Below are 18,007 nucleotides of genomic sequence, written 5' to 3'. Positions count from 1 at the left end.
TAAAACAAAGCAATTTTTATTCTTCTATAAAATTAACATTTAAATATAAAGCAATTATAATCATTCGGCTATAGTAAATAGTAAAGTAAAACCTAATGCAATTATTTTAGATCAGAAGAATGCCGTAACAGTGAAGTTATGAGGTGAACAATAACATTCACCAATTTCACAGCAATAAAAAAAATAAAGAACACACATATGCTTATGACGAATTGCGGAAACCATTAATAGTATAAAATTTTAAATATTTACAGCATAGTGATATTTAGCATGTTTCTCAGAAACATAAACATAGATTATAAGTATTGTACATTAGTAAAATATCACATTTTTATAAAACAAATAATTTTATAGACTGAAAACAAATATCAAATTGAGCTCAAGTGTTTCAACCTATTTTAACTTCGAACAGTCAAGATAAAGCTTCAAAGAAAAATTCTTTTCTAACAGATAAAATTTTTTAATTATTTAAAATATTGACATAATATAGACATATTTATTTATTTTTGATATATAAATAATTCACGAACATAATTACCATTTTGTGTTACTTTTTAAAATATTATTTTCTACTTCTATTTTTTTCATAATTTTATAACAATCATAAACAAAGTTTTACCGCTTTTAATTAGCAAACAATGCAAGTTTTTTTGTCAACAAGTCTAGTGTGCTTAGATTTTTTGAGAGATACATACAGTAGTAAAGGATTTTCACAGAAAAATCTCCAAAATTTAGTGTTAATAAGATCATTCAGAAGATCATGCACATCAACATTATTGTTTTAAATAATTTTAAAATACAAATATTTTAGAACATAAAAATATGCACTTAAGTATTTATTGTTTGCAGAAAGAAAACAATTATTAATTTTGGATTGTTTTAAAGATTGTAAAGTTAATGCAAAAGTTATGGAAAACTGGGCATAGAATTACATTTTATAGATTTTCTACTGTATTTATGAATTTACCTTAATGACACATTAATTTTTGAAAGTTCGTATAGTATGAATATGTTAATAAAGAGAATATTTGAAATAATAACACATGCTTACAATACAAATCAAAAAAGAAAGACTTTCTAAAAACTACAGAATGATCCAGATTTCAGAGTGAGAATGTGTTTAAACAAATTGAAAAACTGTTACAAATATTTTCTTTACTTACATCAAGTATCTTATATTTTCTATGGCAAAACAATTTATCTATACTTTACTGAATTATAAAAATTTTATTGAATTATTGCTATAGGAAAAAAGAACCAAAATTAAATAAATGACTAACAATATACACATTTTCTTTTATTAAGACAATATAAAGAAATTTTAATGATAAATTCATTGTTTTAACTTAAAACTTACGAATGTTTTGCTCGAGCAACTTTATTTAAATAACTTTATACAAAACTTTTGAGTATTCATTAAATATGTAAGAAAAAAATGGATTTGCAATAATAACAAAAATTAACAATATTATTACTAAAAAATATTTTAAAACAGTATTAAACTCTATTAACTTAAGGATAGTTGGAAATATTGATAAGAAAAATCATTTGGATAAAGACAGTTAAAAGTAATTTCTATTAGGTAAGCATCTAAAAATAGCTAATATATTTCATTTTCAGCATTCTAAATCATGCAAAATTACTGTACTAGATAAGTTTTTATACAATATGTTTCTTAACTACTGAGGTACAAAATATAACATAGATAGAATTTTAAACAACATCCTGAATATTTACTAACCAAATTCCATTTTGAAAATATTTAAAAATATAACAAAATAAGAAAAGTTTATTTTTCATGAATTACTTTTTTACACTATCTTTAATAATCGAACCTATATAATCAAAGCCAGAGCAAATATATAAAATAAATTCATTAAATATGTAAATGTTTAACATGTTACTTAAACCTTTAAATGCTGTTAACTTAAATCAAGACAATTTGGTCTGCCTACGATAATCATTTGAAATTCGAGGATGGTTAGCATATTTAGTTTAACTTACAAGAAGTAGTATCAGACAAGTATTTTTTTTTTCTAATTAGTTTTAATATTAAACTAGTTTGACAATACAAAGAACTCCAAATAAATGTTAAATGCCTGATTAAACTTAGTTAAAATTCATTGTTATAGCCCATGTCAAATTATCTTTATAGTCTCATACAGCACTGTATTACTTTTACAATGATATCATACGTCGTGTGCACAAAATAAAAATGGAAAAGCTTAAAAACTAGTGATCGAACTTTCATTTACTTAGATGCAATCTTAATGATATTAAACTTAATTATTTTGTGCAAACATTTTAAGTTACAAAATCAGACAAAAATGTACTTTCTATGAATAAACACACCTCTTTTTTGAATTATTTAGATTTTCGACCCACAAAATAGGATCTGAAAAACAGTCCAAATGGTTTAGGCAGGTAAGCAATCTAAATCTTAGGTCCTATATCGTAATTTCATCTTTTTTCATGCTGATTTGCATAAAAAAAGTCTCATTTTCAAATTTTCATTCCTTACAAACTATTTGACCAATTCTATTCCAGTTTTGCAATTCGTCATTTAAAATTAAATCGTTAAAAAAAATTGTATACCATATAAATTTAAAACTTCTAGAAAATAATTATAATAAAAAATAATTATAAAAATGTATTTTTTATGTAAAATTACTGTTGTAAAAACAAACTTTTTGAGTGTGACTCAGTGATATGGCAAAATATGCTAATTGCAAAATATGCTGAGCTAAAATTAACATTAAGGGTCAAACTGTCTATTACTCACCAGCAGTATAAAATGTTTAAATTATATTTTAAAATCTATTTATTTACTATCCTTCCTAATTTTATTTACTATCCTTCAAACAACTTTTGAAACAGAAGGCATAAACAAATTTTTATATCACTTTAATCAATATAATTTTGAATGGAAAAAATCAAAAATTTGAAGTTAATCAGTGAAATAGTTTTTTAAAAATAAAAATACAATTTCTTTGAGATAATGGAATATACAAGAAATAAAAATTAGCATTCAGAGGCCCTAATTTTCGATTGCTTTCCTGCCATATTTTCCCCATCATAGTTTGAGGAACAAAATTCCATATTTATCTAAAAAAATGCTTGATTATTCAAAAAAAAATATGTTTTTGTGCCCAAATTTAAACTTAAAATATCGTTTGTGCAAATTATTTAGCATAGTTAAGGTTTGCTCCCCAAATCATTAAGAATATATCCTGATACTACATGAAAATTCAATCATTAGATTGAGTGTTATTAAGATGTTCAAATTTTTTTATTTTGCTCATTGCATGTACAATTGAAAAATTATTTTATTCTTCTCAACATGAATCAATGATATAATTTCTATACATTTTGTTCATTGAGATTTTATTTTTATTAATTTCCATGATATTTGAAAATTCTATTAAATTAAACGTCAATAAAAATTGGAGTGAGTTTATGAATTTAAAAACTAACAAGCATTAAAAAATCTCTAGGCAAAAGTTTTCCTTTTAATTAATGTTATTCAACTTTAAGGCAATACTTTTTCAACAAAATCAATGGAAGCTGTTTCTTTGCTTGATTTCTCAATGTCTTTATTCCCTTAACAGATTTGTCATCGCTATGCCCTATAGGTTTAAACACTTCCTAACTTTTTTTTTTTTTGGCACCTTACATAAAATTTATATTAAATTGCCCTTTATTGATTATTATTTAAACCTTAGCATATCCAAACTAAAATAGCTGCTCAATATTTTACTGACATAAATATTAAATGTACACATTATTTTAACGTTTCAAAAAATTGATTTTTAAGTCAGGCAAAAGATATATTTTATCCCAATTATTAATTTTTATTCTAATTTATTAAAAATGTTTTGTCTTTGATTAATTCTTGTATGCTCCAATACATATATGGATGAACATTGCATTAACAGTTTCAATACCAAAATCAAAGTTTGTTTGCTTAAAAAATGACTTGTAACCTAATTGTATTGACATATATACCTAAAAAAAGATACATATTTTCTTATAGGTAGAATAATTATTATATTTTTCTTGAATGTATTACTTTCAATGAAAAAATTAAACACATATTGAATACTTTTACATAAATATCTTTGAACAAATTAAAACCATCTTCAATACTACTAGTTAATAAAATAAAATGAAACAAATATATGTACAAATGAACTTAAATAATTGTGACAATGATGAACAGGTGAACATTTCACGAAGACTATTATAGAATGAATATTTTTTAACATTATATAATTTGTTGTAATATCAAATTGATCTTAAAGTTTCTTACAACAGCATCAGGATATCATAAGTAACAATTCATTTAAAGCAATAGCATACGTATATCACTATCAAATATCACACAGTAATAAGTAATAAAAAAGTTCATTCTTCAGAAACTATTTTCATGACCAGTTAGGATGTAAAGATTAGAAGGACTTTTTGAATCATGAGTTGGTCTACTTTCAAGAACAACCACACTAGAAAAAAAAGAACATTTTTCTTAAGTATGCACTATATCTTCCAGTGCATAAGTTGACTTTTTGTATCCCTAAAATGCAATGAAAATTGGGAGGTCCATTTGTATACTGGCAACATATTTTGAAACAAAGTTTGATTTTCAAAATCAATTGCTTAGCATAAAAAAATAACCAAGTAATCTATACCATAAATATAAGCACAGGTAAAGTAATGCAATTATCACATAATTAATTGACATCAAAAATTCAGCAAAATCAAAACTAGATCAGAACATCGGAAGACTGAGCATTATTTTTCAAGAGTATAAGCAAAAATTGATTTAGGTTCAAGATGAATCAAGTTATTTTACAAATAAATTAATTTTGAAATGGAATATTAAGGTAAAAGCCTTGAATTATTTATTTAAATTGTTTTGTTAGTCAAAGCACTCACACATGGAGAAGTAAAACATTAGGAGATAAAGATTGTTAAACAAATTTTAAGAAAAAAACTTTAAAATAATAAGTCAAAATGGAAAAGCGCCAAATGCAGCTAAAGCCAAATTTGTTTTAGGTAAAAAATTTAAATAAAAAGTTCGAAACTGAAAACAACTGCTCCAGTGTGTTGCCTGATGAAGTACTGTTTTTGCTAACATATATATCTTTAGAATTTTGTTTTTGCTTGGTTTTGGTTTCTAACTTTTTATTTAAATTGAGATGAAGATTATATTATAATTTAAACTTAATTACATATAAAAAAAATTTTAACTCAATTATGAACTATAATTTTTTCTAAATAAAATGATGAAATAGTTTAGTTTAACAATGAATCAATTAAAATCAATCAATACAATTTTAAGGCAAAATTGATTATTTAAAATTAACTAGATGATTAGTATTTCTTTTATTATTTTTAGGTAGAAATGAAAGTTTAAAGTGCTTTTTTAAAAAAAAAAACCTTGAAAAGAATTTCAGAAAAAAATATCTTTTCATGGTTACTATTTCTAATAAAACTTACATATTTTTCTTAAAGTATTCTTTATAAATTTTTACTTAGGCAAGTTCTTATCAAATTATATTTTTATATCATTATATAAACAGAAATGACATAAAGTATTTGGTTCACTATTAAAAAGTTTCTTAAATGGTAAAAAAGGGTTATGAATTTTACAAACAGATGATTAGATTTTTCAATTTTCTCTACATTTTAAGTTTAAAGAAAAATATAAAGATTGTAAAAAAAATATTCATTTTGGGAAAGATTGAATTTATATGATTTGCAGCTACAGAAAGTTATATATATCAGTATTTTAGTGAAATACAACTGATGCTATCCAGTTTTACATCTACATGACTTATTCACCTAGGTGTAACAGGTTTCAACTTATTGTGTATTGAACTAGTACACATGTTTGAATAGTTTTCAGTGATTTTAATCTTAAGTTAACATCTTGAAAAAAGGCTAAAAAAGATTAAAGAAAGTCAAATCAATCCTTTTCATATTTTTTTAGCATTTGTAGATTTTCCTTGTCTGTTGATGAGTTTTTTATTTTTAAATTTTCTTATTTCAAAATGTTAAGTTCTATAATTAAGTGTTTTAAATTTTTAGAATGTTTAAATTTCTTTTTTAATATACATCTTAAATAATAATTAGCAATTCTCAATCTTTTGACATTTTCGAAATATTATTTACATTAAAGCCACAGATATCTTGATACACTTACAACTGTAAAACATAAGCATTCGTTTCAGAACTATAATGTGATAATATAACCACAATTATCTTATGCAAAATCATATTAAATATGATAGTTTAAATCTAGTTTTCAAAAAAATAATAAACATGAAATAAAAATGACTATTGATAAGAGACCAAAACACTTAATTTTCTTAGTTAGACACTAATATCACATTGTTTAATTAGCACATTACTTATATAAAATTGACATAGAGCGCTCTAATCAAAAATATAGCAAACTTTTTACTTACTATCTCATTTTTCTCGAATAAAATGTCTGCTATTAACATAAAAGTAACTGCTCTATTATTGGTCAGGAATAATTTGAACGTAGGCAAGTAAGTAAAGTAAGAAATTTGTAGAAAATAAAAGACTTAAGGAGCTATTTCCTTTTCAATGTATGCACCCATATTTTCTCTACACTTTTGTCATGTTGGTTGTTTAAGCAAGTAGGATAAACCCATGAAAGACAAGAGTTAATAAATCCCTGGAAGGTTAGTTTTACAGCCTTTTTGGAATAAACTTATTTTACGAATAAAAAGCTACCCAAATTCAGAAAGAAATGGTAGTCAGTAGGGGGATAGGTCTAGTGACTATGGAGGTGGATTAAGAAGTTTCAATTTCTGTAGTCTTGCCATAGTCATTTGTGTAGTGAGTGGTTTGGCATGATTTGTTATGACCAGTCTAGGGTAAAAAATTTTACACCATTTCATCTAGTTAGTTACAGTATGTTTTTATTATGACTAATGAGCCAGGTTTCATAAAACTATAATAGATCAAATATGCATTTAAACACCAAACATTCACAATGAACTTATGTTCAATTACATTTTGAAGTGTGTTTTGATGATTCATCCTTATCCAACCAGCACTGAAGCCAAACGCACAAAGAATATTTTCTATGGTCAGCCATGCTGCAGATCTACATAAGAATTCAACTGCAAATTTCTGACCATACTTTTTTCAAACAAATTAACTTTTTAAAAAAATGGTTTTCAAAATTTTTCAGAGCTTACAATGATTTCTTTAAGCATGGGAGATATGTAAAAATTAAACAGACGAAAAAACATGGTAAAATATTAAACTAATGTCAAATATAAATAATAAGCTGCTGAAGTTCGGATATTCACCCAACAAATTTCATCCCTATATAACTAAATACAAACGTCATACATAACAATGCATAAAAAACATTATAAATGTTTCTATTGCATTGAAAACTTAAAATGTTTTTGAGCCATTAAAAAAAGTGGTAGTTTAATCAAATTTCTTTCAATTTGCATAGGGATCTAAACTGGTCAAACAGTCTGATAAGAAAGTCATCGAGATTCATTTTATCAGTCAGCAAGCTTATTTAAATTTCTATAAATATAAAGTTTTACACAAGAGCATATAATGCAACATTTACCTGTCAGCACCAAGTACCCGAAATATCCGACTGGAGTCACTGATCTCTTGAACAATTTCATTATTTTTTAGACTTCGACCTTGCATCCCATGCTTATGAAAAGCTAGGACGCAATCTGTTAAACAGACTGAAAAGAAATATAGAGATATTTTATTTCTTTTTTTCTACCAAAAAAAAGCAATCAAGACATTCTTTAATAACTTTTTTGATAATATTAACAATACTTTTACACCTCAGATTCAATTGAAATGTGAAAATTATTGGAGCACTTCATTAGATGTGTATGTCATAAATAGAAAGTATGCACATACATATATATAATATTTATTTTTAAATTAATGCATTATGAATTGCTTTTAAATATACTGGTTGAATACACAGCATACAACAGCTTCATCCCATTATACCTTCATAATTTGTACTTTATAGTCACATTAACAACAAATTAACGCATATACATAGCAGTTAAAATGTTAATGTGTATGTCAGATTTGCTGTCCACAAACTGTAAGAAGATTGACTATTTGAGAGCTCATTTTGATATGGGGATGTCATTGTATTGAAGAATTATTATTGGCATAAAACTTTCTTTCTGCACACTATAGTCTTTTTTTTAACCTTTTTTGGTTTCGGTTTCAATACATCCCTATTTTAATAAATGCCCTTATATTATGATTTGGTCTTCAATCAATTTCTTAGCATGAACTACCAGGGAATTCTACTTTTCAACTAATATGTGAAAAAGTGAATGAAGAATAATTTTTACTTGGTAGAGTATAATACATTATTAAAGTATGAGATTTTTTCAAAAAATTATAAATCATTCATTTTCAAAAATCATTCTTTTTGGTATTTGGTATCAAATATCATGACATGATTATGTCAAAAAATTGGAACTGTTTGTTAAAATTTTACAAAAAGGCATTTAGCTTAAACTTTCAATAGCTGTTGTTGCTCAGTTGGATTAAAAAATTACTAAATAATATAATGTTTTACAATCAATCTATTTTTAGAGCAAACTATATTTTATTTGCATCAATCTTACCTTTCCACATCATACAAATGTTTTAAAAATAAACTGCTCCGTATAAAAAATGTCAGTTTTTCAAATAAATGAATGAAGTTAATTAATAATGAAGTAAAAAAAATTTTTCATGTCAAAAATGATTACAAATGAGTGAACAAATTTACAATATACAATATAGATAAAGATTAGAAAGATCTACTTTGTCAATACTTCAAGAAAAAATGAAGAAAAAAAAGAAAGAAAATAAAGTTGCCTGCAGCAAACTTTTTTAAGTTTCATTATTTTAAATGACGTTGGTTAAAAACTTCGATATGAATTTCAATCTGTTCCACTTCTGTCTAAATATTACTTTAAAAAATTTTTGAAATGATATAAGAGTTGAGACACAAATCATAGCAAAAAAGATATTAAGATACAATATTGGTAATGAATCTTTCAAATAAATTGATAAATAACACTAGTTTTTCATTAACATTGTATAGCATTATGATAACAAGTTTTTCTTATCTTACCCATTGACTCAATTCGAAAATCAAAATGAAACTCAGAAGGTTGGTGGCCAGACTTTAACTTTCCTTGGGAATTAACAACTCTGATAATATCTAAAGAACAAAAATAAATTAAAAAAGCAGAAAACTTTCAGTAACAATTAAATTTCTCAAATAGGTATATGATTATATTTTATCCCTCCAAAAAAAAACTTCCAAACAAAAAAATTTTTTAGAGGGGGGGGGGCGAGAAATTGAATATTTTTGGAGATACTTTTAGAATTTTGTGTGTACAGTTGATAAGGAGAAGGTTTACCTTATATTTGAAATAAAGTTTTAGTTGATTTTAAGGCAACAAATTAAGTGCCACAAACCTAACTCAAAGTGGAGACTTTCAGACATAAAAAAAAAATCTAACTTTTTTTCACCTTTGAAAAGGAAGTTTCTTCCACAAAAAAATGAGCTCTGCAGACATATTTCTTAAAATATTCAGAGCTATGCACTGTAATTCAAAAGATATTCAAAAAGAACCTAAAAATACACAAAATTAAGCCATTTCATAGTTTATCTCACTTAATTAGAGGTGACCATTAACATGAAATCAGAACCATAATCTACCTTCAATTTAATAAAACTTTCCTTAAAATAAATAATTTTTTTTTCATTGACAAATTCTGATTTTTTAATATGTGTGAGGAAATAAAACTTTGCCTTAGTCCAAAAGCTTCCAATCTATGCTTCACACTTGATTAAATTATTTGTGCTCTTAGTATCTTAATATGCAGCCAAAATAGACACTGTAGTTAACATCTTAGGAAGCCGCTTAGCTCCCTGAAGTTGTGTACGTACTTTATCCTTAAATGGAGGTTCAACTTCCAGCTTGGATACTAGCTCCCTGAAGTTGTGTATGTACTTTAGCCGATAAGATAAAGCTATCAATCTCAAGATAGACTAAATGGAAGTTCAACTTCCAGCTTGGATACTACAATATTTACTCCATTCCTTCAATACATGAGAATCTCCTGCTCCTTTCAAATGGAGATTCTGGTTCATTGAAACATGCAACCCTCTCAGGAAGACATAAATAGCAGCACCACAGGAAAAAAAATCTAGTTCTCTCTCACTCTCAAGCTAGATGGTACCAATAAGATCAACTATTTAAGCTATATTTCCCATTTCTTTAGACAAAACTTAAATTAACAGTAGCCAAGTTCTAATGTTAAGTCACCAAACTACACTGAGATACACTAGTGATACAAAAAAAAATCAAAGCTGCAGTCTACTCAAGTGTGTACTTTGCTTATTGGAGGGGAATTGAACCTTAAATATGCTAATTAATTACAGCGGACGATATTTTAAGCAAGAAAATCAGACACCAAAATGTACTTTCGTTGATTAAACATACCTTATTTGGGATTTGGATTTCGATCTTAAAAAATATAGGAAGTAGCTCCAATTTGGAAAATATGGTTTCAATAGTTTGTTCAGAACAGCAGTCAAAAGCTTGAACCCCTTAATATTCATTTTTTTTTTTTTTTAATATTTTGCCATGTTTTGGAAATTTTTTAAGCAAACCAAAAAATTTTGCACACAATTATAAAACTTGTTCATCCAATGATTTTTTGCATACGAAAAATCCATGCAAAAAATCATTTTTAATTACTTATTATTTCATTCAATAATTGTTGAAAATAATTTCATTCAAATCTTTACATCATTCTAAAGATAATCTATTTTTTAACAGTTTTTGTGTCTGATTTCATCATTTAATTAACATAAATTATTTAGCATTATGAGGCAATAAGTTTAAGTAATAAGTTATGAATATCGTAACTTATTACTTAAAAATTTCTTCATTATAGAACAAATGCTATTTAGATTGTTTCCTGCATTGTTTTGAAAAATATATTTTAATTTTATCAATGATAATTCACAGTAATGAATTAACACCAAATACTTCATCAAAGTCGATTGAAAGTATTATTTTTTTAAATACAAAATTGGCAAAGAAGTCAACAACCTCGAGTTATTATTTTTAGTTAATAGTAAAGAAAAGTAAAATCATCAAGTAAAATAAAAATGTTAAAGCATATAAAAGTGTTTCAGCATATAGAAATACTTGTATTTCAAAAGGATTAATCATAAAAGTTAAATTTTGCTTCTATTTTACTCTAATTAAGGTTAAAATTACTCCAAATAAATACAACTCTGTACATTTTCCTGAACTGCTGGTTTCCAATTTCTCGTTCTGGAAACGTTGTGCGGAAAGCCGCATTTAACAAATCAATTCACTTCACTCCCATTTACAACCTACCTTTCAAAAAAGATCTTTAATTTTTGTCACAAACAGAAGGTCTCTGGTCATGCTAGCCTCATAACAAAAATGGCTTGACTACGGTTAAAATTAATTTTGGCAGTCTTTCAAGATTTTCTTATGTTAATCTATATCAACTAGTTAGAGGTTTGAATAATTTAACGAAATAAAAATTGCAAATACTACATGACTCTTTACTCAACTTAGTATTTTCTGAAGGAAAATAAAGATTTATGAATAAAATAAAAATGAGATATACTTGAATTACAGTTCTGCAACAGCAAAAAAGTTCTAAAAGTATAGCTTCTAGTAAAAAATGGCCAGAACACTGTTCCTCTGCATTCCAATCTCAATGCTATTCTTTTAAAAGTAAATTTAAAGACAGCAAGAGAAAGTCTTACTTAATTTGTTTTTAAATCTTTAGCATGACTTCTAAGAGTAGTTCTATATTTTATTTACTTCTTCTATACTTAAAGCTTTTATTTTTAAAAAATTAAAACTGGTTAATCCTCATGCCATATTTTACCAAATTACATGCAAAGCGGTTAAAAACTATATAAAAGGATGCTAGTAGTTTCAAGACAAAAAAATTCAACTTACTATCAGAACAAACTAATAATGTATCTTTTTCAAGCTGTGAAATACTAATAATACTAAGCAAATCTTGTCGTGAAACAACAGTCCTGGTATCATCGGCATCTTTTCCAAACCAACTGGAGGTAGAGTTTAGATTAATCAGATTCAGTTTTAAGTCTCCTCGATCATACCTAAAATATAAAACAGAATAAAATCATAAACATTAGAAACAAAATACTAATAAACATAGTTCTTAAGGTTAAACAATCAGGACAAAATGGTCATTATGACTAGACAAACAAAATAAAATTAGATTTATAACATGAAAAATCCAAGGATTTCTAATATGCTTACCCTTTGTGAACTTCTATGCATATAACAGGATATTCCATTTCCGGTGATATTATCATTTCAAACACTGAAAGTTTTGAAGGCAGCAAACACTCAAATTGCTAAATACAACATCAAAGAATCAGTTTGTAAATAAAAATAAAAGGAAAGATGAGTATCTAAAGTATCTAAAGATGAGTAAATTTTATGAGTATCTAAAGATGAGTAAATTTTAAAGGAAAAATAAATATAGTCAAAAACCCGTTTTTATCTAGAATAAAAAATAAAAAAATAAAAAAAACCTTTTTGATATCACAAAATCACAGGAAGGCACAAAAGAAAAAAAAACTTTGGATATCAAAATTTGTGTTTCTAAACTCACAATAATTTTATTCTTTTAAGTATTAAATGTGTAAATAATTTATAACTAATATAGAATGTCTTAAATTCAAAAATAAGGAAGACAAAATTATCTTAGGAATAATTAATTTCGGTACAATGCAAGGAGGCCATGAAACTGCATTTATATTAAGCATCAATTATATATTAAGTACATATTATGTATTTCCATAATATAGTAGAAAACCGATTATCCGGAACGATCGGGACTATCGCTATTCCGGATAACTGATTTTTCCGGTTTTCTGAATCGCTACAAAAAGCCGTTTTTTTTATTGTTCAACCCAACTAAAAAAAATATATATATATTTGGAAATAATCTTAAAAATAAGAAAAAACGATGAGGTAATACACTAATGATTATTTCTGAAATGATGGTAAGGTAAACATCTTTCAAAAAAGAAAGAAAAATCCTAAAATCTTATGAGGAAAAAAAAAATGTTTTTTAAAAATTGCGGGAAAATTTATCGAATTTCGTTCCGGTTTTTTGGTTTTCCGGTTTTCTGATTTCCGGATAACGGGTTCTGTACTGTACCAGAAGCACCTATTACTATAATTAAAAAATCATCACTGGCATCAATAATAGTTGAGCAATTTTTTACGAGCCCCTTAACTATATAAGTATCTTAATTTATTATGAATGCATTTACTCACCTATTTTTATAATCTGATATTACAACTGCATATTTTTCTCAGTTCATTAAAGGATTTCAAAGTTGACATAGCATTAAAAGTCTCATTGAAGCCTTAGATTAAATAAATGTATTTGTGGAGAATATTTTTAAGTTTCATTAAATAAATTGAACAAAAAGAGCCACTACTAATTATTTATTGTCAATATTTAAAAATAAATAATGCAGTGGCAGAAAATATGGAACACTTGGCACTGGCAAAACCAAGGGTATATACTAAAAAATTACCCTTTATTAGATGTATTTTTAAAATTTTCATGCATATCACCATCCTGAAAATTATTGACTACCAATAAAAACTGATTACTTCAAGTGAAAACAATCTATTATTATCAAACTATTATTATTTTTATAAAAATCATAGGCATTATAATTTTTATTCATAAAACTTTTTACAAAAGCAAACTTTTAAAATTTTGTTTAGAATTTCTATATATTTTATTTCTGGAATATTGTTATAATTATGAAATAAATTACATAAAACATGTAAAAAGGTTAGAAATTATTTAACATTAATTGTAGGGTCAGAATATATCTATATATAATAATAATAATGATGATGAAATAAAAAAACAGCAACAAAACTATAATGACTTACTTTTAAAAGCATAAATTTGTTCAAAGGATTATACCACTGCATTAAAAATAAGCCATTAGGAACAGCTCCACATAGATATTTATAACCATTATAAGGATTTCGTCCAATGCAACACTTAATGCAGCCTTTTGTATCAGGAACTTTAGTTGTAGTTGAAAATCGCCTGAAATTCAATTTGTTATTAATAAAATTAATTTTCAGGGAACTATTTACATTCACACAAATTATACAATCTACAAAAAAAAAATGATAGAATGTCTTTATTTCATCAATCAAAGAATGGAAAAATTATAAATGCACATGTTAATAGAAGGGTGAAGAAGTAGAAAATTTATAGATATTACAGATAGTTTTTTCTTTTCTTATTATAATCAGAAGTTCATTATTGTCTTCCTTTAAGTTACATAATTTCACGAAGATACGCCACTTCATTTATGATTTAAAACATTACATTTTGGTATGTGCGCCCTATCTACGGCTTATCCAGAGAGGGTATTTTTTACTACTTGCGATCGAAAATTCTATTTTGTTGAATTGATTCCCCAAATTTCAATATAACTCTTCATCTTTTAATCTCTTACAGCGATCTATATTTATACTTTACAATCAACAGGGCTTCAAGTGGCAAAAAATTGGTATTGGAGCAACAAAAAAGCAATTTTGGAGCAGCAAAACAAAGATTTGGAGCATAGTTAATAAATAGAATTAAAACAAGAATTTAATAAAAAGAATTTTTAATTTTGTTCATTAATGACATATCTTATTTTTTACACTTTGTTGGAAGGTCCCTGCATTAACAAATTAAGTTTCTTTTTGGTACCTTCCAATGCTGTTAAATATTCTGCTATCCTCGACTTAGCCTCAGATAAGAGGATCTGTCCGCTTTCTATAATCAATATGTCTATTATTTTACCCATCTTTAATATTTTGTTCAGCTGCGGCTAAGAGATCCTGAGAAGCCTTCAATTTTTTTTACAAATCAATTTCAGTAGCTTTCAATCTGCTTTCCTCAGTCTCAGTGTTTTTCGCTTTTTGCTTTCTTTTTTCTCAACCTCTAATCGAGCAGAATAATTTTTAAATGCTACACGAACCACTTTAATCATATCTTTGTCAACTTTAAAGTTATTTAAACCCCTATTTTATTGATATATCTAGTAACAAAGTGATCATCTAGTAACAAAGATGCCTCTCCAGGCTATATAATGGATGGGGTTACTGTTGCCAGATATCTTATTGACTTAATAGAAGCTTCTTCCATTCTCATTACAGGATGCAACACTTTAAGATGGTACAGTAATCTATTTTTAAGAGGCAATACTTTTAATAAATTTTTTGCGCATGCCAAGTAAAAAGACCTGGCACCTAAATACATAATTTTTTTTCTGAAGAAGATAAGGATGTCATCGCCTTTGTGGTATCTAGTCCAACATCTATTAAATTTTAATTTTGCCAAATTTCTGCGTTTTCTACATCCAATGATTTTAAGTCCTTTCCTGACAAACATGAAAAGCAGAACTCTTCAAAAAAACGCCCTAACAATGCTTTAACTAGGAACACCATTTCATCACACAGCAAGTGAATCAATGGTGTTTCAGTTTTTAAAAAACCTAAAAATTTATTTAATATTGCCGAAATATTTCTTTAAAAAAAGAGCTTTTGTCAAAATAAATTTAAATAAATTCAATACTGAATGGCTCATACTATTTTTTAAATTAATAATTGCTTTATTTAATTCTGTAAAAGGTAATTCAAAACTGTAATTAATTTAACTATTATTTAAGGTTATCGAGTGTAATTTTCTTAAAGTTTAAATAAATGTTATTTGTAATAGTACATTCAACAAAACATTAACAAGATTAATATTGATCATACCAAATTTATAAAAATATGTAAAGAATTAATCAAATTAAGAAAACTTTAATAAATTTATATTACAAATGTAAATTAGTGAATGGCCCCTAATAAATTTTTATTGAATTTTAATTCAAATTGGTTACTTATAAAGTATTTCATTAATGAAATGATTAAAAAAAATTTAATAGTTTTTAAATGCAAATACAATGAGTACTGAAGCTAAAAAAAGTTTGTCAGAAGTAAATTATTATATTGTCTCTACACTCATAATATTTAACAAATCTGTGACAATTAAAATTTTTTATATCAATTGTTTTAAATCAAATCATTAAAAGATGAATTGAAGTACTTTTGAATGAAAAATCTTAAAAACATAAAATTTTTTGCTGCATTTAAAATATTGAAATCTTCATACTTATTTAAAATCTTGCCTCTAAATATCATTAAGTAATTTCCTAAAACAAAATAAGAGCACCGAAAATTTTGAAGGTAATAATACAATAATAAAATACAATAAGTAAAAAAAAATATTAGTAAAAAAAAGTAATAAAGTAAAATAATTGTTTAAAAACAATATGCAATTAGTGGATGGTCCCTCAGATAAAAAATTTACTGTATGAAACTCAATTAATTCTTATCTTTATTAAATGAAATAAATAAAAGGGAGATGGAAAGTTTGAGGTTATGAAGCTTTGTGATTCTTGACTGTTCTGAGGATCAACATGAAAATATGTACTTAGTGGATGGTCCCCTAGTTAATTCAAAGATCATGGTACTAATCTATAAATAGAATAGCGCAAGAAGGCTATTAGCTTGCCATTGACGAAGATGATGGCACTTCAATAACGATGAAATCAACAAGAGAAAAAAAAAATTCTTATGCTATTGAAATTTGGCAATGTTTAGTTGGTCCCCGAAAATTTTTTGGCGCAGACTCGGCGCAAATTTAACATAAAATGCCGCTTCTGCTCAGTAATGCGCAAATATACCGATTTTGCGCAAAAAGGCGCAATGTGCGCAGCACTTGAAGCCCTGAATCAATTATAATTTAAAGAATTAACAATGCAGGTGAAAAACAGTGAGCAAGAATGTAACAATAACCTAGTAGTCGCTCTCAGTTTCCACCAAAGAAGTCGTTGACGAATTCCCCGCCCGCAATCACCCCGTGAATAGTCTCTTACAAAAATCGACGCAAGTACAATTATCCCTTTCCCTTTCTTCTGCTGCAAGTATGAAGGAAAAAAAGTGAAAGAAAAATATGCAAGTCATTCTCTAAAATGAATGTGTAGTGAAATGCTTAAAAGTTCTATCTTGAAGGTCAAGCTTATCCCCACTTTCACTTCTGGAAGGTCAACTTCATTATTTTTACTCGTATTATTTGTTATTCATATTTATTATTCCACTTCATTATTTTTACTCATATCTGAGACTCGGAAATTTATGATTTTGAAATTTAGAGATGTTTGAGTAAAATGATGCAACATGATGAAAACATGGAAAGAACTGGAGTATGTGAACTGCTTCATTTATTCTGTATTTTTTTATTTTAAAAATGTTTAGCTGTTTAATCATTTGATATATTTATAAATGGGATATTATAAATTAATTATAAAAGAAATAATGCATTCTCGATGCTTTAGTTTTGTGCAAAACGAGATTATTTGTTTATTTTTCTTATCTTACTCTTAAAAATTATTTCAAAGGTTTAAAGCTGTTTATCATTTGGTAGGTAAAACTTTTAGAAATTTAAAATTAGTAAAAAGAAACAGCATGCGTTCGTGATAGTTTTGTGTAATACATTTTTGCGCAAAACAAAATTTTTTTAGTTAATAATTATTAATACTTTTTTGAAACGAGATTATTTGTTTATTTTTCTTATCTTACTCTTAAAAATTATTTTAAAGGTTTAAAGCTGTTAATCATTTGGTAGGTAAAACTTTTAGAAATTTAAAATTAGTAAAAAGAAACAGCATGCGTTCGTGATAGTTTTGTGTAATACATTTTTGCGCAAAACAAGATTTTTTTAGTTAATAATTATTAATACTTTTTTGAATTATTGTAAGGATTTTTAGCTGTTTTATCATTTGATTTAATAATACTTAGGT

At 26.0% G+C, this 18,007-nt stretch overlaps 1 protein-coding gene across 5 annotated transcripts in view; it reads right to left on the bottom strand.

Annotated features, from left to right (window-relative positions):
* Nucleotides 1-3,408: 3,408 nt before the first annotated feature.
* Nucleotides 3,409-18,007, bottom strand: part of LOC107437447 (mitogen-activated protein kinase kinase kinase kinase 3) — a 72,446-nt gene continuing 57,847 nt past the window's right edge. For 4 of the 5 annotated variants that reach the window (XM_021147607.4, XM_087155001.1, XM_071187852.2 and 1 more), the window contains 6 exons: nt 14,049-14,211; nt 12,384-12,481; nt 12,054-12,220; nt 9,164-9,253; nt 7,625-7,751; nt 3,409-4,499 (listed from right to left, as the gene is read on the bottom strand). In XM_021147607.4, the coding sequence (XP_021003266.1) occupies nt 4,412-4,499; nt 7,625-7,751; nt 9,164-9,253; nt 12,054-12,220; nt 12,384-12,481; nt 14,049-14,211 (733 nt within the window). In that variant the 3' untranslated portion in view covers nt 3,409-4,411. Of the gene's footprint in view, nt 4,571-7,624; nt 7,752-9,163; nt 9,254-12,053; nt 12,221-12,383; nt 12,482-14,048; nt 14,212-18,007 lie in introns of all 5 variants that reach the window. The other variant, XM_043045438.3, reaches the window with a different exon arrangement.

This window comes from Parasteatoda tepidariorum, chromosome 11, assembly GCF_982258835.1.
Source record: "Parasteatoda tepidariorum strain Cologne lab strain chromosome 11, Ptep-v5.0, whole genome shotgun sequence".
NCBI classification, from domain to species: domain Eukaryota; kingdom Metazoa; phylum Arthropoda; class Arachnida; order Araneae; family Theridiidae; genus Parasteatoda; species Parasteatoda tepidariorum.
The sequence above is the reverse complement of the archived record's forward strand: the minus strand, read 5'-3'. Positions and strand labels throughout refer to the sequence as shown.